Source organism: Gastrolobium bilobum, unplaced genomic scaffold (assembly GCF_033153095.1).
Source record: "Gastrolobium bilobum isolate Gb01-03AN ecotype WA unplaced genomic scaffold, APGP_CSIRO_Gbil_v1 utg18935, whole genome shotgun sequence".
Classification (NCBI taxonomy): Eukaryota; Viridiplantae; Streptophyta; class Magnoliopsida; order Fabales; family Fabaceae; genus Gastrolobium; species Gastrolobium bilobum.
In genome coordinates, this window is record NW_026895581.1 from 5857 (window position 1) to 23356 (window position 17500).

Genomic DNA, 17500 nt, shown 5'->3' on the forward strand with positions numbered 1-17500 from the left:
CCTTTTGCACCAAAATCGCCCTTTTCCCAATGCTAATCAGATAAAGACATACAACACAAAACCAAGTCATAAGATCACATTTTGCATCAAAGGGATTCTCAACCTCATTCTCTCTATAAAATCCCCACACATTCAACAACACCTCAAAAAGATAAACATCAACAACACTTTTAAAAAGAAAAAAAGAAAAAAAAGCCCTCAGTTTGAGACCTTGTAGTTCCAATGAACATGTTAGGCCTTAGAGACCTAGTTTTCATAGCTCCAACCTCTCCTATGCACCAACAGGGCCAACCCATTTCAGCAGAACCTCATGCCAACCTTCCTTTGTCTTCATCAGCTTCTCTAAGTGTCGGTCTTGGCATTTTCCCACTCCTAACTGCCACTCCCTGCATGTCACATCCTCATGGAAATGATGTTCAAGATTGTGACAACGCTTGCAACCCCAACTATTGGAACCTCAAGATGTGCCCAGAAGTGAATTCTGCAAGAAAAGGAGTGATGATCAACGTGGAAGAAGATGAGAACAACAAGCACATGATGGAGAGTGAGGAAAATGGTATCTATGGGGTTGAGTTCAGGGTGTGTCAGGATTGTGGTAACAGGGCAAAGAAAGATTGCACCTTTAAAAGATGCAGAACCTGTTGCAAGGGACGTGGCTATAATTGCAGCACTCACGTGAAGAGCACGTGGATCCCAGCATCACTGCGGCGGGACCGGAATACGGCGGTGGCTGGTGGTGGTGGTGATGACGACGGTTGTTCTAAGAGGCCAAGAGTTTTGGGGTCATCACATAATGGTGTTGCTGTTGCTGCTACCTCTCCAAGTTCAATCTCCAATGCTACCACAACAAAGAGCTTAACCTTAGATACTAGCTCTTGTCACCAAGGTTATTTCACTTTCTGTTTCTATTTTTCATCATAAAATCACTCCTCATTAAACCCCAAGTCGCTAGGATAGAAGTTAAGGCAATTTCCCTTATCTGACCTTTTAGGCTTGTTATCAAAGATATTATTATGTAGTAAACTTATGGAGGTTGAAATGATTCACTTGAATTGCAGATGTTGGTTTCAAACAATCTTTACCTCGTCATGTTTGTGCACCTGCTGTGTTTAGGTGCCATAGAGTGTCTGCTATTGGCAATGGTGAAGATGAATTTGCTTACTTGGCCACGGTTAACATTAGTGGCCATGTGTTCAAGGGGTTTCTGTATGATCATGGTGTTGATGAGAAAAATGAAATGCCTTGTGTTTCAGAACTGCAACTGGGAAACAATGGCAGTGGAATGAATAATAGGGAATGTTCTTCTGCAATTGGGGTTCCAACCAGTGCCTACCCTGCTTCTGCTTGCTGAGATTGCTTTAAGGTACAAAATTGATCAAGCTTAATTTAAATTTGAATTTTGAAGTAACATTCTGAACCCTATCCATTATTATAGTTAAAATGATTACTTAGTATTTCAGGAACCTAAATAAGAATGTAACTATGAATTTTACAAAAAAATTGATTTAATTTCATTAGAATTTCTTCCATCTTTCGTTAAATTTTTTAAAAAATTTTACCCCTTCACAAAGTTTCTGGTTCCACCTCTGCATGATTGTGCATCTGCAAAGGAAGGATAAAAAGAACTGTACATTTTGCATCCAAAATATCAGACTTTTTATCCTTCTAATGCAAATTTTATAACATTTAAGTCTTTTGGCAAATTATTTATTAATCTAATGCTGGAAAACCTTAATCTTGTAAGTGTGTGTTCAAGTTGCGCATCACTCCATGCCTGACTTGCGCAAAAGTGTTGCGACTTGTCGAACAGCAAGATGTTTGACACCCTCTTGTGCCTACTAGTCTCGCATCTTGTAGAGTGTGACACTTGGAAGGCGTGTGCTAGTTTTTGTATAAGTCACCCATGGGGTGATACCCGACTTGAACACCCATGGTTAGAATTCGCATCTTTTCACATAAAATTGATAAATAATTTGTAAAATGACTTAAACCGGTAAATGTTTTCAACACTCACGTTAGAAGGGTCAAAAGGCCAAAACATCATAGGTATTCAATTTTATGCAATTGTTTATTTCGTATGAAAGGTTAGCATGGAACGGAGATTGAAGAGTAGTGGTCACTTTAAAAATATCACTTTCAATCGAAGAAGGAAGACAACTAGACAAGCATTGGACTTGCACTTTTCGATGTCCATTAAGAGCGTTTGTTACATTTCCACTGCCACATTTTAATCTGTGTTACATTCATGCATCTGGTTGAGTTAAAAGTTCCTTGCTTTATTGATTAGCTGTTTATTTATTTTTTATTTTTTATTTTTAATACCGTGAAGGCTAAAGCCCAAGAAACAAACTAGACATTAGCGTCTAACTCCAGAAAAGGCCCAATCCCCATAGGGGGGTCCCTATACACAATCATGTTTTCTTCCCCAGCTGAGATCCTATTCGCTAGAAAATCAGCGCTTCTATTCCTTTCCCTTTTCACATGCGCGAAATTGAGAGTCCAGTCTTCTTTCCTCCACTCGTTGATGCTCTTCACTAGCTGCATTTGGGTTCCTTCCTCATCAATCGAGTTTATTGCCTCTATTGCTAGCATGGAATCGCTCTCCACTGCTAGGTGATGGGCATCTTCCTCCCAGGAAAGTTGCAGACCTTTCAGAATCGCCCAAAGCTCAGCTACAAGGGGCGAGCAGCTTCCTATCCTGTAAGTGAATCCAGTGACCCACCCTCCATCTTCTCTTCTTATCAATCCCCCACACGAAGCTTCTTTATTGTTGTTCTTGACCGCTCCATCGACGTTTAACTTCCACCAGCCCTGAGGTGGGGGGCTCCATCTGTCTATGTTGTGATGGGTGTTCTGTTCCTCAGTAGTCACATTGTTGTCCATGGCAGAGTTGACCTCAGTAATATACTTGGAGATAGCCAGAATTGTGTTTTGCGGACGTCTTTCACTAGGATTATGGCACTCTAAATTTCTCCAGAGCCATAGGTGCCAAATAGAGGTTAGGAACGAAGGGATTGTACTCAGCACCGAGTTTGCTAAGGTGGTCCTACCTGCAAAGGATAGGCAATTGCATTTCCATCCCGCAAGTCTTTGCCTCACTCGTTGGATGACCCCTTCAAATTTCCTTCTTCTCCCCCTTCCATTGTGAAGCATAGTTCCCAAATACTTTCCCAAAGATTCAGCTATTTTGAATCCGCTGACACTAGTTATTGTTTCCTTCACATCTGCTCTTGTGTTTCTAGAGAAGTAGACCACTGTCTTTTCTATGCTAACCTCTTGTCCAGACATCCTACTGAACTCCTGTAGGCATCCCAGCATGACATCAAGTTGGCCAAGACTAGCTTCCCCAAATAGAACCAGGTCATCAGCGAACATTAGGTGAGAGATCCCTGGTCCCCTCTTACCAGCTTTCATGGGCTTCCAGTTCTTCTTCCTAATTTGCTCTGAGATCAGGTGTGTCAATTTATCCATACACAGAACAAAGAGATAAGGGGAAATGGGGTCTCCTTGTCTCACTCCTCTAGTAGGAAAAAAGATGTCCGTTTTGCTGCCATTCCAAAGGATTTGGAATTTGGGGGAAGAGATACACGCTTGGATGACCTTCACCAGGCTACTGGGAATGCCAATTTCCTTTAGGACCTTCTCTACAAAGCTCCAATTAAGCTTGTCATAAGCTTTCACAAGATCGATCTTGATAGACATCAGAGCCTTTTTCCCGTTCTTTCTATTCATAGAGTGAGTCAGCTCCTGGGCTATAATTATGTTGTCTTGGATATTCCTCCCCGGGACAAAACTTGATTGAAAGGGGGAAACTAACTTCTTCAGCGCAGGCTTCAGTCTGTTAACTATGATCTTAGTGATCGCTTTGTATAGCACATTACACAAAGATATAGGTCTAAACTGTCCCAAGCTATCTGGAGCATCAATCTTAGGGATTAACACAAGAAGAGTATCATTAATGGAAGAAATACCTTCTGGATGCATAAACATCAACTTCATGTCTTCAAAGATTCTGTTACCCAAGACATTCCAATTTTTTTTATAGAAAATGGCTGGGAAGCCATCAGGGCCAGGAGCCTTATGGCCACTCATCTGGAAGAAAGCAGTTTTCACCTCCTCCTTGGTCAGATGCTTATTCAGGTTCCCAATTTCTGATTCATTGAGCCTTGGCCAGCTCACATTAGTTGATCTCCAGTGCCTCTCCCCTCCGTCGTCAGTGAAGAGTTTTTGGTAGAAGTCTAAGGCCATACCCTTTAACTTTCCATCCTTTTTGACCCATCTCCCTGCCTCGTCTCTTAGAGCTTCAATTCTGTTTCTCTTTCTTTTGGAAATTGCCACAGTGTGGTAATATCTTGTGTTGCGGTCTCCTCCCTTGATCCAATCCGATCTGGATTTCTGAAACCAAAGAAGTTCTTCGAGAGTAAGGATTTCCTCTAAGTCCCTCCTAAGCTCTGACTCCAATTCCTCCAATTGGTCATTCTCTTTCCTCTCAAGACTTCTTTGAATGCCATTCAGCCTTCGAAGAATGACGCTCTTTCTCTGGCCAATCCACCCATAGGTGTTGGTGTTCCAGTTGCGCAGAACTGGAATGAGCTTCTGCAAGTTGCTGCAAGCACTCGTGTCATTACTTCAATTCTCTTCTAGGAGTTGTCTGAATGTGGGATGATCCATCCAAGGGGAAAAAAGTCTGAAAGGACGCTCCTCCCATTCACGGTTATCCGAAAAAGTATTGAGCAGGAGCGGGTTGTGGTCTGAGTACACTCTAGGGAGAGTCTTCACACTAGCTTCACTAAACCTAGTGATCCAGTCACTATTAGCCAGAATCATGTCCAACCTTTTGTACACTCTATCTAGATGAGCAAACTTTGGTCCCTTCCAAGTAAAGAAAGGACCTGCAGCCCCCATTTCCATTAGCTTGAAGTCGTCAATAGCAGAAGCGAAGGATTTGCATCTGGCATAATCAATGGGGGCTCCTCCCTTTTTCTCATGCGCACCAACAATATCATTAAAGTCCCCAGCCATTAGCCAAGGCTCTTGCATGTTATTGCTGATGCCACGAAGCTCATCCCATAAGTCTCTTCTCTGGTCTATGCTTGAACTTGCATATATGGCCGTAAAGAGGAATGAATCTGAGCTGGTCCAGGACAGTCTCATATGGATGTATTGAGGATTCTTGTCTATTAGATCAATCTTTAAGTTAGGCTGGTTCCATAAAGCCCATATCCCCCCAGCGAAACCTTTTGCCTCTTCCATCAAGGAATTAGTGAAGCCCAACTTTTTGATGACTTTTTGGGCCTTAGGCCCGCTAATTCTGGTTTCAAGAAGAATGACCAGATCCACTCTATGCTTCCTCACAAACGATTGTATGATGTTCCTCATTTGCTTTTTGCCAGCTCCTCTACAGTTCCAAATTAGGATATTCATTTAACACTGCTGCTTGGCATCCCTTCAGGTTAATGTCGTCTTTGTCTCTGTTCCTCTCGTTTGTCTTGTTGGCTTTATCGATTTTTGAATTTCTTTGGCCTCCATTTGTACCACTATTTCCTTTATCCCTTTCTGGTGATTCTGCCTCTACTCCTCCCTGATCTGTCTCCATCTGTCCTTCAGCTTCACCTCTTTTCAGAATTCTCAGCGGGGGTTGTTTTTGAGCGTTGGTTTCCTTTTTGACTATTTGCATAGCTGCTAGAACCTTATCAAAAGCCACTTCATTCTGCTCCTCTGACATATATTTCATTATCGAAAGCATATCTTTTTCTTTCCTCTTCTGGTCCTCTTTTCCCACTAGGATGTTTTTGTTAGATCCCATGTTGGGTTCTTTGTTCTCCTTTTCTATGATTGAGCCCATCTTGCCCTCAGGCCCACTGATATTTTTGTGAATAGATGTTCCTGACCTTCCTTTGGACTGGTTCCTTCCTCCCAATCCTTTATCTGTCGTGATCTTCTTCGGGGGTGTGGTAGATGATTTTCCACGGATAGGAGCTAGGCACCTAGTTGTTGACTTTTTCCCCCCATTATTTTTATTCTTTAACCTTGTACTTTGAGGTTTGCTGTCTAGCTTTACTCCTGACACCTGCACTGCTTTCACCAACCCATCAGTGTTGTCCTTTTCATTGGAACCCGTTTCCTCCACTTCCAATTTTTCCCACTGGTTCTGCACCGCCGGAGAGACAACTATCCTTTCTGCCGGCACGGTGGTTTTCGCCGGCATTCTTCTACCCTTGTCTTTCCTCTTAACCACCATCCACTCCCCAAATTCTTCTTCTCTCCCTTTGTCTTTAGTTGACAGTTCACTAACCTTACTTGGTGATACATTCAATCCCCCTTTCGCGCTCGGATTGGTAGTGTCTTCAACCCCAACTGTACATGATTCGATCCGGTGGCCATACCTTCCACACCCAAAGCATATAAGATGTAGCCCCTCATATGCTACTGGGAATACTTTCTCAAAGACCTCAAATTTTGCTTTAAAGCTTTTCCTCAGATCGATTTCAACACAAATTCTTGCGTACTTAGCTTTTTCTGTGTATTCTCCTTCTCCTCCCTCAGATTTCCTTAATGAGTTTCTGTCAATTTTTAGTGTTCTCCCAAATAAATTTCCGATCCTCCATAAATGTTGTGAAGTATAAAGCTCCATTGGAAGGCCTGGGATTCGAATCCACACAACAAGTTTCTTAAATTGGTCATCATAGGGATCGAACATTGGCCTCCATCTCTGAACAGTTACGTAATGTTCCAATATGATCCACGGGCCTTCATGAAGGACATGTAGATAATCCTTGGTATCATGAAAATTAACTAGGATGTAGCCATTATCCAGATCAATAACTTCAAATTTTCCTTTAAGACTCCATATTCTTAATAGCCTGGCCATCAAGAATCTGTTGTTTACTCTCTTCCCTAGCAGCTTAATTATAAGGGCATTGCTCCACTTCTTACAGTCTTCTTTATGTTGTCTCAATGAGACCTTATACACTGGGCAAAGAGGATCACTCTGTAGATCGGTATTCTCCTCATCCATTGCTGCATCCTTCTCTTCCTCCCTTTTTTGCGTTTCCATCCGGTGCTCATCCTCACTGTCGACGTCATCCTTTTCTCCATTTAGTTGGAGCACTATATCCCTGTAAGTCACCAATTGTTTTCCTCCTGGACCCATGGACCTTGATGGTCCTTCTTGCGATGGAGATTTCTTCTCGTCGGTTCTGGGTATGCCCCCGTTTTCTACCATATCTTCATCCATAGTAGCATCCTCCACCGTGTTCTCTTTAGCTTTTTTAACGCTTCGCTCTAGCAAATCCTCCTCTTCTCTTTCTGGGTCCTTCCTTGTGCCGTTTTCATGATCCATTCTTTGACTGAACTTCTTAAAGAGAAACATTCTTGTAGTCTGCGGTCAGAAGAAAACTCATCGGAATTACAGCACACTATCTTTTTAACACATCTTTACTGATTAGTTGTTTAGGGGCATTGCTTTATTTTAAGGGAAACATAAATATCATGTGGAAGGACAATTTTTTGTGATGCTACAGAGAGAACTAGTGTGGGTCCATTATTTTTAAAATAAAAAGAAAAAAGAAAAGAAAATGCAACACAAGTATCGATATATATGTAGGAAACTTAATTTTTGTCCTGTGATCTAACAAATGCAAAACCCTTATTTTAATATGTTTTTCCTTTTGAACTTTTGATATTTTTATCAGGGAAAAATGTGTATCATTTTAAATAATATAAAATTGTGTCATTTTAAATAAGAGAAAGAGATAGATAAAGGAGAATAAAGAGTTGACAAAAAAATATAAAGGTATGGGTTCACCTATTTGTGAGAGTAAAATGACATAAATTGTGTCATTTAAAAAGACGAACATTTTTCCCTTTTTACCATAGTAATGTCAACACTGTTCTCTTCCTCCCCATCTGAAAAGTAAAAAATATAATATGATTGTAGGTTTATCCTTTGTTAACTTTTTTATACTTTTTGTTGAGCTATTTAGGCTTATTTGATCTTGACTCCCCTTATTTGCAGGCAAATTTTATTAAAGTCTAACAATATATAAACCTTCTGTTTGCCAATCACAGGTATTGGATCAGTTTAATGAAACCCCTGAATGCAATTCATTCTGAGGTTTTGCAGGGAAACTCACAACATATGCTAAGTAGTCTTTTTTTTTTTTTTTGGTAATTTGTAAATTTATCTTCAGCAAAATGTTTATATGCATACATAAAGCACAGGGACCTATGTAGTTTCAATTTCTTTAATCAGAATAGAGACATTGATGTTGTGGGATTTTTTTATATTCAATGCTTAATTAAAGTTTCACGTTTATCTCAATATATATGGGGCTTTATGGGGGTCCCAGGACAGGATCACAAGAAAAGAGATTCAAATAAATTACTGAAGAGGCAGAAAAAAATAAATTACTTGTGAAGATATCGAAATATTGTCCAAATAGAAGTATAACCAAGTCATTAGTTGCACAAAACAACGTCGTTAGGATAAAGAGATTCAATTAATGAAGTGAGATTAAGTCTAAACTAAATCATCTATGGCAAAATATGGTGAAGGATGCAATAAGTTGGTGCATAACATTCCATGATGTGAAGTAGTTAACCATTTCTTCGTTAGTTTTTATATAAGCGTATAGTATTTTTATTTTATTTTATTTTTCTTGAGAATTGTTTTTCACTAGGGATAGAGTATGTCAATGTAGTAGTTATCTATTACACGGTGGCTCTGTGTGGCTCCCTTCCGCTGGGAGTAATGGCAAGGGAGTGAGTATAAGGTATCTCTGTAATTGAGTTAAAGCCTCTAGAATCTAGATAAGCTCTTGAAAATAAAAATAAAAATTATGCCTTTATTTTTTTAAGATTTTTTAAAAGTGATTTTGCATTTGAATGTACTGTGCGAAAAATATTTGTAATTAAAAAAATTATTTAGATCTTAAAATTAAAATGCATTTTTTATGAATAAAATTACTAAAAAGTACATATAAAAACAAATCATGGAACTTTTTATGCCTTGCTTTCTTTTAAGATTTTTTATAAGTTAAAAGTTATTTTTTATTTGGATATACTATGTCAAAAAAGCCTTTAACTAAAAAAATTATGTGGATATTAAAATTAAAATGTATTTTTTATGAATAAAATTACTAAAATGCACATGTAAAAACAAATTATGGAACAAGATTTGGTGGTAGGGGGAGGTGGGATTGATGACGAGATTGGTTGAAGTTGGAGTTGAGATAAATTTGAATTTTGAGAAAAATATTTATATTTTAATTTTTTTTTTATAAGTTAAAAATTTTAACTTAAGAAAAATAAAATTTTGAGTTTTTTTTTCTACTCCTATTTTTTTTTTAAAGCTGATATCAAAACACTTTTATAGTGAGAAGTTTTTTTTAAAAAAAAATAGCTTTGGGAAGAAAAAATAACTCATCCAAGCTCTTACAGGGGAAGAAATTTCCCTATTGCGATAGAGCTCTTAATAATAATAATAGTAAATCCTCTCAAGCCATGTGGAGAGAACCTGCTACAACGGGAAAAGGAAACAACCAAGGATCGAATCGTTTTCTGTAATTTTATATGATTTGTTTAAGGTTGTTAAAATCTCGATTTATCACTACGATTTTTTTTCATCAAAACGATTTTACTAATATGTCAAACGCTTTTACGTTTTTGCGATTTTTTACGATTTTTTTTACATTGCGATTTTACATTTTACGATATTTTAGTTTCCTCCCAATTTTACTTAAAATCTTGGATTTGTTCATGTGTACATTTTATGTCTATCAATGTCATTATATGCTCATAAATGCAAGTAGGGCTTCATGTTCTTGTAGAGAGAGAAATGATTAACAGGTTTATTGCACATAAACGAATTTTACTGCTTTGGTATTCGTGCAAACATTTTTTATTTATTTGTTTCTTTGGACACATGACAACTATGAGTAGGGTTTTCGCGGTCTGGATTGAATCGGTTTTGAAAGCAAAAATCATTCGATCCAATCACTTCGATTTGATTATGTAATCATCCATTCGGTTTGAATTTTTTTTCAAATCTGATCCAATTCAATTTTTTTCGGTTTGGATTGGATCTGTTTTCGATATTTTGAAAATCCTAAAAGTCGTTTCATAATTATTGTACAAATAACATCTTTTGTATATATTGACTTTGTAATTTATTTATTTTTTGAAATATAAAAGAAAGATTAAAGAGGAGTTGAACCCCCATAGCTCCGTCGAACTAGATACCAACCTAATCTCCACCCTCCCTCTTAAGCCAATTAGAATTCTACAGCAATAATCCCTCGGACTCGAAAAGTGATAACGAAAATGGCTAACCCCATAGCTGATTCCGCAGCTGCCACCGTTGAAACAAATGATGCAAATGATTGACATTAAAGATAGGGGTCGGGCGGATTTCTCTGATCAAGGAAGGCTCGTTTAGTAGAAAGCAAGCTCCGCTTTTTGAAGCGAAGCTTCTAGCTCCCCCTTTGAATTTCCAATTCATTCCAATTAGGTGGAGCAATCCGATCCAATCCAATTTTTTTCGGTTTGGATTGGATTGGTTTTCGATTTTTTGAAAATCCTAAAATTTGTTTCATAATTATTGTGCAAATAACATCTTTTGTATATATTGGCTTTGTAATTTATTTATTTTTTGAAATATAAAAGCATCAGTTAACGATAATATAATTTTTTTTTTGGGAAATGAGATATGAAGCTTTACACAGATGAAATTTTGTTGATGAGATGTGACTAGGTTTTTTTCTTGGGTTTAGTTGATAGGATAATGGGTCTTGGGTTTAGAGATTTTTGGCTATGATTGGGGAAAAGCCCAAGTAGGTAGAGGGAAATTAATATATTGGATCGGTTTGGATTGGATCGATTTTCATCAACCAATCCGAAAACCGATCCAATGCAATTAAAATTTGCGGTTTTTTTCGGTTTTTGATTTTTCGGTTTATTCGGTTATCGATTTTTGGTTCAGTCTCCGCGGTTGGAATCGATTGATGAACACCCCTAACTATGGGTGGAAATTTAGGGGGTGTAAATAGGCTAGGCTAGGCTTTGGCTTAAATAGGTCATGTCTGTGTAAAAAAATATTGGGTATGGCCTGACCTATTAGCCTGTGTAGGCCCTAAATTACAAGTCTAACCTGAATATTTTCAAAGTTTGCTGGACGGTTTTCCTCCTTTCTGTTCCCACCCCAAATATATTCAAAGTGCTGCATATTGCTTCACTTCTGCCATTTTAGTGTGCATCTTTTAACACAATGAGGGGAAAAACCCTCCCTCTTCAGCTCTGCATTGTGAGGGGACGAAAGAGGATGATTCTGACTTTCTGAGAAAGATTCCCCTTGTTGCTCGTTTCTAGTTTTGGGGAATTCTCAGGACTGAAGAAGAAGAATGTGAGGCCATGCTTCATGGTTATCGCGGTGGCAGATCCCAGAGGAAATTCAGGTTGTCAGATAGAGGATTGGGGCCTAGGATACACGGACACATGATTTTTTTAGAAAAATACGTGTCGGACACGTGTTGGACACCGACACGCTATGACATGTTCCGACACGCGTTCGATACACGGTCAATATTTTAGGACACATTGACTATCTCAACACGCGATTTTGACCGTATCGGACACGGTCAAAGGGTAAAAATGTAAAATTTTATAAAATTAAAATAATTCTAAAATAAATATAAAAGTAAAAAAAAAAAATCAGAACACGTTTCTGCCATTGTAGATGGCTTGGATATGCAGTGAAGTAAAAAAACAGAGATAAAATGGCGAGACTTGCAGCAGTTGGAGGCGGGGTGGGATGGAGTCGGTGGTGGTTGTTTCCCCTAAAAAAAATGGTTCTCTAGTTTCTTCTCGGAGCTTCCTCCCCTTTTCTCTGCTTCTAATATTTTTTATCTATTCTCCTTATAAAACTTCCAATGAACGCACCCCCGACCATGTATTCGTCAATGGCAGAAAATAAAAAAGCTCTTCTCATAAAATTCGGTCCATCGCTCCACCCTTTTTTCATCGTTCCCCTTTTTTTTCATTTTTCACCATTCTCCCTCGTCTTTGTTATAAAGCCTTTTTAATGTGTCTGTGAAACCTGTCATTTGTTTTCATTTCTTAAAAGCTGCAAAATTTGTGTGTGAAGTGTACTAGGAGTGAGAAGAAAAAAAAAACTATTTTAATAAAAATCGTGTTATTGTTGTTTTGATTTTTTTTGTTCTAATTATATTGTTATTAGCTAATGTTCTGATTTCAACTTTTTCACAACTCTTGCTTATTTTTTGTTTCATATATGGACAACGCTGCAAAGAAAACAAGCAGATAAACAAGTCACAAATTTAATTGATTAAACAAATTTGTAATCGATTGTTATATTAATTGGACATTAAATGGATTAAGTGAATATTGTAATCAGTTATTTGTTGGATTAAGAAATATTATATATATAAATGTAAAATATATTATATATATTAATAATATTTCTTAATATCAAAACGTGTTCTAACGTGTCAGAATTTAACATTTTTTAGAATTAACGTGTAAGCGTGTCGTGTCGTGTCCTGTGTCCCGTATCAGTGTCGGGGTATCATAAATTAGGGCAGAGCTGGGGTAGAGGTTCGTCCAGCCGGGGTATGAGTCGTCTATTTGTGAGCTGACGTACTCCCCTGCATTTTCTCCAAACCAGTTCTAAGCCCTCCAGTGGTTTACTTATAACACATCCGGGTTCTTTATCAGCCCGCCGAGGTAGCTCTCAATCTCCCCATACCCAAAAAAACTGGACCATGTTATTCCTGTGTCTATTAGAGTTCCAAACTTATTGAGCAAGGCTGTGACTCTTTAGCCGAGTCTATTTTGGCTAGCTGTTGGCATGGAGTAGTTTCGGGATCTACCTCCGCTTCTGGTGGGGCAGATGACCCAATCATAATCTCCGATGTGCCGACTTCCTCATCTTCTATTGACTCTTCTTCTGGTAGCATTTTTTATTCAGGTATGCCCATTCTCTTCTTCTGATCAAGTTCTTTTCTTTGTTTTAGGTTTTTATGGAATTTCCCCCCAGAGATTGTAGAAGAGTCAGCTTCTACCGAGTCATACCCCGAGTGTCCTCCCGCCTCTTTAATATCCCAATTTCCCTGGGTTACTTACGAGGTTTTAAGTACCACTTTCGAAATGAGTTCGGGTGATGTGTCTGGTCTCCCCGTTGGGGAGTTAGAGAATTATGATATAATTCCCCCGCGAGAAGACGAACCAGTTTGCTCTGGAGGAACTTCAGAAGAGCCTTTCTTCTTTTTCTTTTATCGGGATGTCGTGATCCAAATTGGCGTCTGATTTCCTTTGACCGAGTTCCAAATGGACCTTCTCAATCACCTTCAAATAGCTCTAACCCAACTCCACCCCAATGGCTAGGGTTTTATCAAGGCTTTTGAGCGTTTTGTGTGTATCTTACTCTTCCTGCTTCTGTCTGTGTCTTCTTTTTCTTTTTCCAAGTCCTCACCCCTCGAACTGGCCATGAACTGGCAGAGCGAAAAGGTTGGGTTACCATCCGAGGTATCCCTGGTCGCAAACTCTTCCGAGTTTATACCGATTCTTTCAAGAACTTTAAAGACAAGTTCTTTAAAGTTTCTGCACATCCCGACAAGAGTGTACGGTTTCTTGATAACTGTGGTGGCGAAGATGTAGAGGGAAAATTTCCCTTGCACTGGTCATCTGACCATTACCAACTTAGCCCTTCAAGCTATCGCTTCAAAGAGACCGAGTTGAATCCTACCAATGTCGATAGTGTAATTGCCATTGGTACATATCTCCAATCGCACAAGCATGCTAGTGTTGCATCTCTTCTTTTCAAATCACAGGAGGAGCTCGATGCGAAATTAAGTATGACTTATTTTTGTCATTACATGCATATTCCTCATTTTTCATCTAATAACTTGCTTTATCATTTATGTTTTTTAGTTCCTAGCATGGAAAATCAACAGAATGAGCCCCCCAGCTGGCTGGCCGCTTTGACCCAGCAAAAGAAAACTTTTACCGAGTTGTCGAAGAAGAGGAAAGCTTCCGAGCTTAAGAAGGTTGTTGTTACTGACAAACCTAAAAGAATGTCGGCTGATAAGAGTCATGCCTCTTCTGGTAGTGCCAAGAACAAGGGCGACCCTGCTGATACTGGTCCCCCTGCATCTTCTCAGCGAGTGATGAAGACTCATCCCCCCTCCATCTTTTGAGTTGGTCAAACATGTGGTATGGAAGTCCGGGATGAATAGTGTTCTTCGGGATGCAATTTGCGCTCTGGCCCCCTTTTTACAACTCCTCTCCTCTTACCGCTGCCCAGATTAAGGAGGTGGAAGAGATTGAACTTTGTTGCGTAAAAATGCCCAGATTGGCAAGGCCTTTGCTTTCTCTTAAGCAAAATTATCTTCGCTCCCTAAGTGAGGCAGCTGCATCCAGGGAGGAGAGAGCCAAGACGTATGCCAAGTTGCTGAAGGTGAAGGAGGATTTCTCCTCTTTAAAAGAGGAACATGGCCAAACTGTTGCTGATCTGAAAAAAAACAAAGGAGGACTTCACTACTCTTCAGCGGGATAATACTCAGCTTCGTAACCTGAATGCCGCTGAAGCCCCCAGGATGAAGGACTTCTAGATAAAGTATGAGAAGTTGGAGGAGAAATTGAAGGAGGCCGAGGCTAGTGCCCAGCTCTACTGGGGTGACTTGAGAAATCTGTCACCGGTTCTTTTTATAATGCTTTAAGCCAACTTCAAGTCCTTAATCTGGAGGTTCCACTGAACGTGGCTGGTTTGAATGCTCGTGCCTATGTCAGCAACGACCAAACTATTCTATCTCTTTCTGCATATCCAGCAGGTGACTCAGTCACCAATACTCAGGGAGGAGAGACTGTCGTGGAGGAGGGTGATGAGGTCAGTAATCGGTCCGCTGGGGTTCCTGCAATATCAGGAAGGATCCCAGAGGACTCAGCCCATTGAGATTCTTTCAGCACCAAAACAGACCCCTGCCACCCCTGCTGAATGAAGGTCTGGGATGGCGGTTATACTTGTAATTTCGTTCTTCATTTGGGGCTTTTCAGCCCCTTTTTAATTTTTCTCGAATATTGTCGTGGTGCTTCTCGACCTTAATTTTTGACTTCTTCGAAGTATTTTACTTTCCTTGACAATCTGTCTTCGCATATTTATGCCTTGCATTACATATTTCTTTAATAACTTAGTCGCATCTGCCTAAGTATTTAAGGTTTACCCTCTTTCCGGATTGCCTAAAGCATTTATCAAATACTTCTAAGGACTTATCTTTGCTGAACGAACTTGCATGTTGGTTCTCTAAGTTTGCGACTTAGATAATTAATAATATCAAACCCTATTTTACAACTCGGATAGATTTAACTTGCACATTTTTCGAGTTCTATGTTAAGGCTTATCCAAGTTTTTCCCATTCGAGATGGGTTGTTTTTCAACTCGAAAAAACTTTATTTTCTCAACTCGAGCATTTTACGAGTTTCACCTTACTGACCTGGCCAAGGTCGTAGCATTGTACGGATTCCGCTTTCTGTCATTTTTCATGACGCATGTTTATTTTGACTTAGTCATTTTGGTAAGTCTGCATTGATGATAGTTATAGTCTTTGTTGACTTAATCTTTTCATCATATCCTGGGTTTTGCTACCCAAATTTATCTAAGGTAAAGGCAATATTGTAACGTGTCCCCCTTAGGCCTTTGACCAAAGTAAGGAGCATTTCGACTTGATTAGAGTCATCATGACAAATCGTACATGTACCTCAGAATTTATATTGATGCATCAAAAATGGATAAGGATAAATCTTAAAAGAAAATTCCTCATTTATTGACATCAAATTGTTAATTACATAAATTTGCTTGCATATTCGGCTTTAGTTAAGTCCCTAAAAAGGAAAATAATTCGCCTAAGAAAACTTCAAATAGATTGAAAATTTTCAAAGCTTCAAAAAGTGGATCTCAGATTTAACTGTAGTATATTTTCAGTTTATCCGCGTTCCATGTTCTCTTGATTCCTTTTCCTTCTATTGTTTCTAGGACATAGGCCCCTTTTCCAAGCTTTTCTTTAACTCGGTAAGGACCTTCCCAGTTTGCAGTTAGCTTTCCATCTCTGGCATTCTTATTGCCGATGTCTACTCTTCTGAGTACTAAGTCGTTTTTCTCAAACGCTCTCGGTCTCACTCTTTTGTTGTATCTGGCTGCTATTAGTTGTTTGGTCATCATATCCCGGCAATGAGCTGTGACTCTAGCTTCATCAACGGGATCCAATTCAGCAGTAAGCAATTTATTGTTTTCCTGTTCACCCTGCTTAATAGCATTCATTCTTCTCCAAGAGGGTTCTCCAATCTCCACCGGAATCATGGCTTCGCATCCATATGTCAATTTGAAAGGGGTTTCCCCTGGATCTGACTGGGTACTCGTTTGGTATCCCCACAAAATGAAATATAATTGATGGACCCAGCTTTCTTTGGCGTCCATCATTCGTTTCTTTAGTCCGTCAACAATTACCTTGTTTGCGGCCTCAGCTTTCCCGTTTGACTGTAGGTGTTCCACAGATGCAAAGCGGTGTTTGACCTTCAGGTCTTTCATCAATTCCTGGAACCGTTTATCAGCAAACTGCGTTCCATTATCAGTCACCACCTCAGCTGGTATTCCAAACCTGGAGACGACGTTCCTATCAAAGAACCTCTGTACTCTAGCCGAAATTATTGTGGTGACTGGTTCTGCTTCTATCCACTTGGTGAAGTAGTCTACTGCCACAATTAGCCACTTCAACTAACCCTTCGCTGCTTTGAAGGGTCCCAGCAAATCCATCCCCCATTTGAAGAAGAGCCATGGAGCCAAGATGTATTTCAGTTCCTCTGGTGGTGAGAGAATCAGTCTGGCATGCTTCTGACAACTGTCGCATCTTTTGACATGTTATTTGGAGTCTGCCTCCATGGTTGGCCAGTAATAGCCAGCTCGGAGGGCTTTTCTAGCCAGAGCCCTTCCCCCATGTGTTGACCATTGATTCATTCATGTATCTCGGCTAGCACATATCCTACTTCTTCCGAGTTTCAGCATTTTAACATAGAGGTGTGCAACCCCTTTCTATACAACTGGTCATCAACAATTTCGTATTGTGTTGCATCTCGGACCAGCTTTTTGGATTCCAACGTGTCCTCAGGCAACGTCCCTTTTTTCTAGGTATGCCACTATGGGTTGCCTCCAATCATTTGCCGAGGTGATTATCATCACACAACTTGGCTTTGTTCTGCTTTGTTGCACCATGATTCTATGGTTTCTTGGGTTTTTTTTACTTGCCAATTTAGAAAAGATGTCAGCCCGGCTATTTTTCCCTCGGGGAATGTGAGTGACCCTTACTTCTTCAAATTTGGCCATCATTTCTCAGACCTTGTTTAGGTATTTCATCAGCAAATGGTAGTTTGTTTGATACTTCCCTTCTATCTGAGAAGTCACTAATTGGGAGTCACTGAAGATTTTAACTTTTTT

The 17500-nt window shown here is 39.4% G+C and overlaps 1 protein-coding gene across 1 annotated transcript; it reads left to right on the forward strand.

The window, feature by feature from the left end:
* Window positions 1-222: 222 nt before the first annotated feature.
* LOC133317684 (protein LATERAL ROOT PRIMORDIUM 1-like) lies at window positions 223-8193 on the forward strand. The gene is made up of 3 exons (XM_061519555.1): window positions 223-886; window positions 1059-1363; window positions 8071-8193. Exons 1-2 carry the CDS (start codon window positions 223-225, stop codon window positions 1349-1351), a joined length of 957 nt encoding a protein of 318 aa, XP_061375539.1. The 3' UTR covers window positions 1352-1363; window positions 8071-8193.
* Window positions 8194-17500: the final 9307 nt, after the last annotated feature.

Bases quoted from the DNA above. Each gene is read 5' to 3' on its own strand.
- LOC133317684 (XM_061519555.1), top strand. From the start codon at position 223: ATGAACATGTTAGGCCTTAGAGACCTAGTTTTCATAGCTCCAACCTCT. The intron at 887-1,058 runs GTTATTTCACTT...CTTGAATTGCAG, and splicing joins TACTAGCTCTTGTCACCAAG to ATGTTGGTTTCAAACAATCT.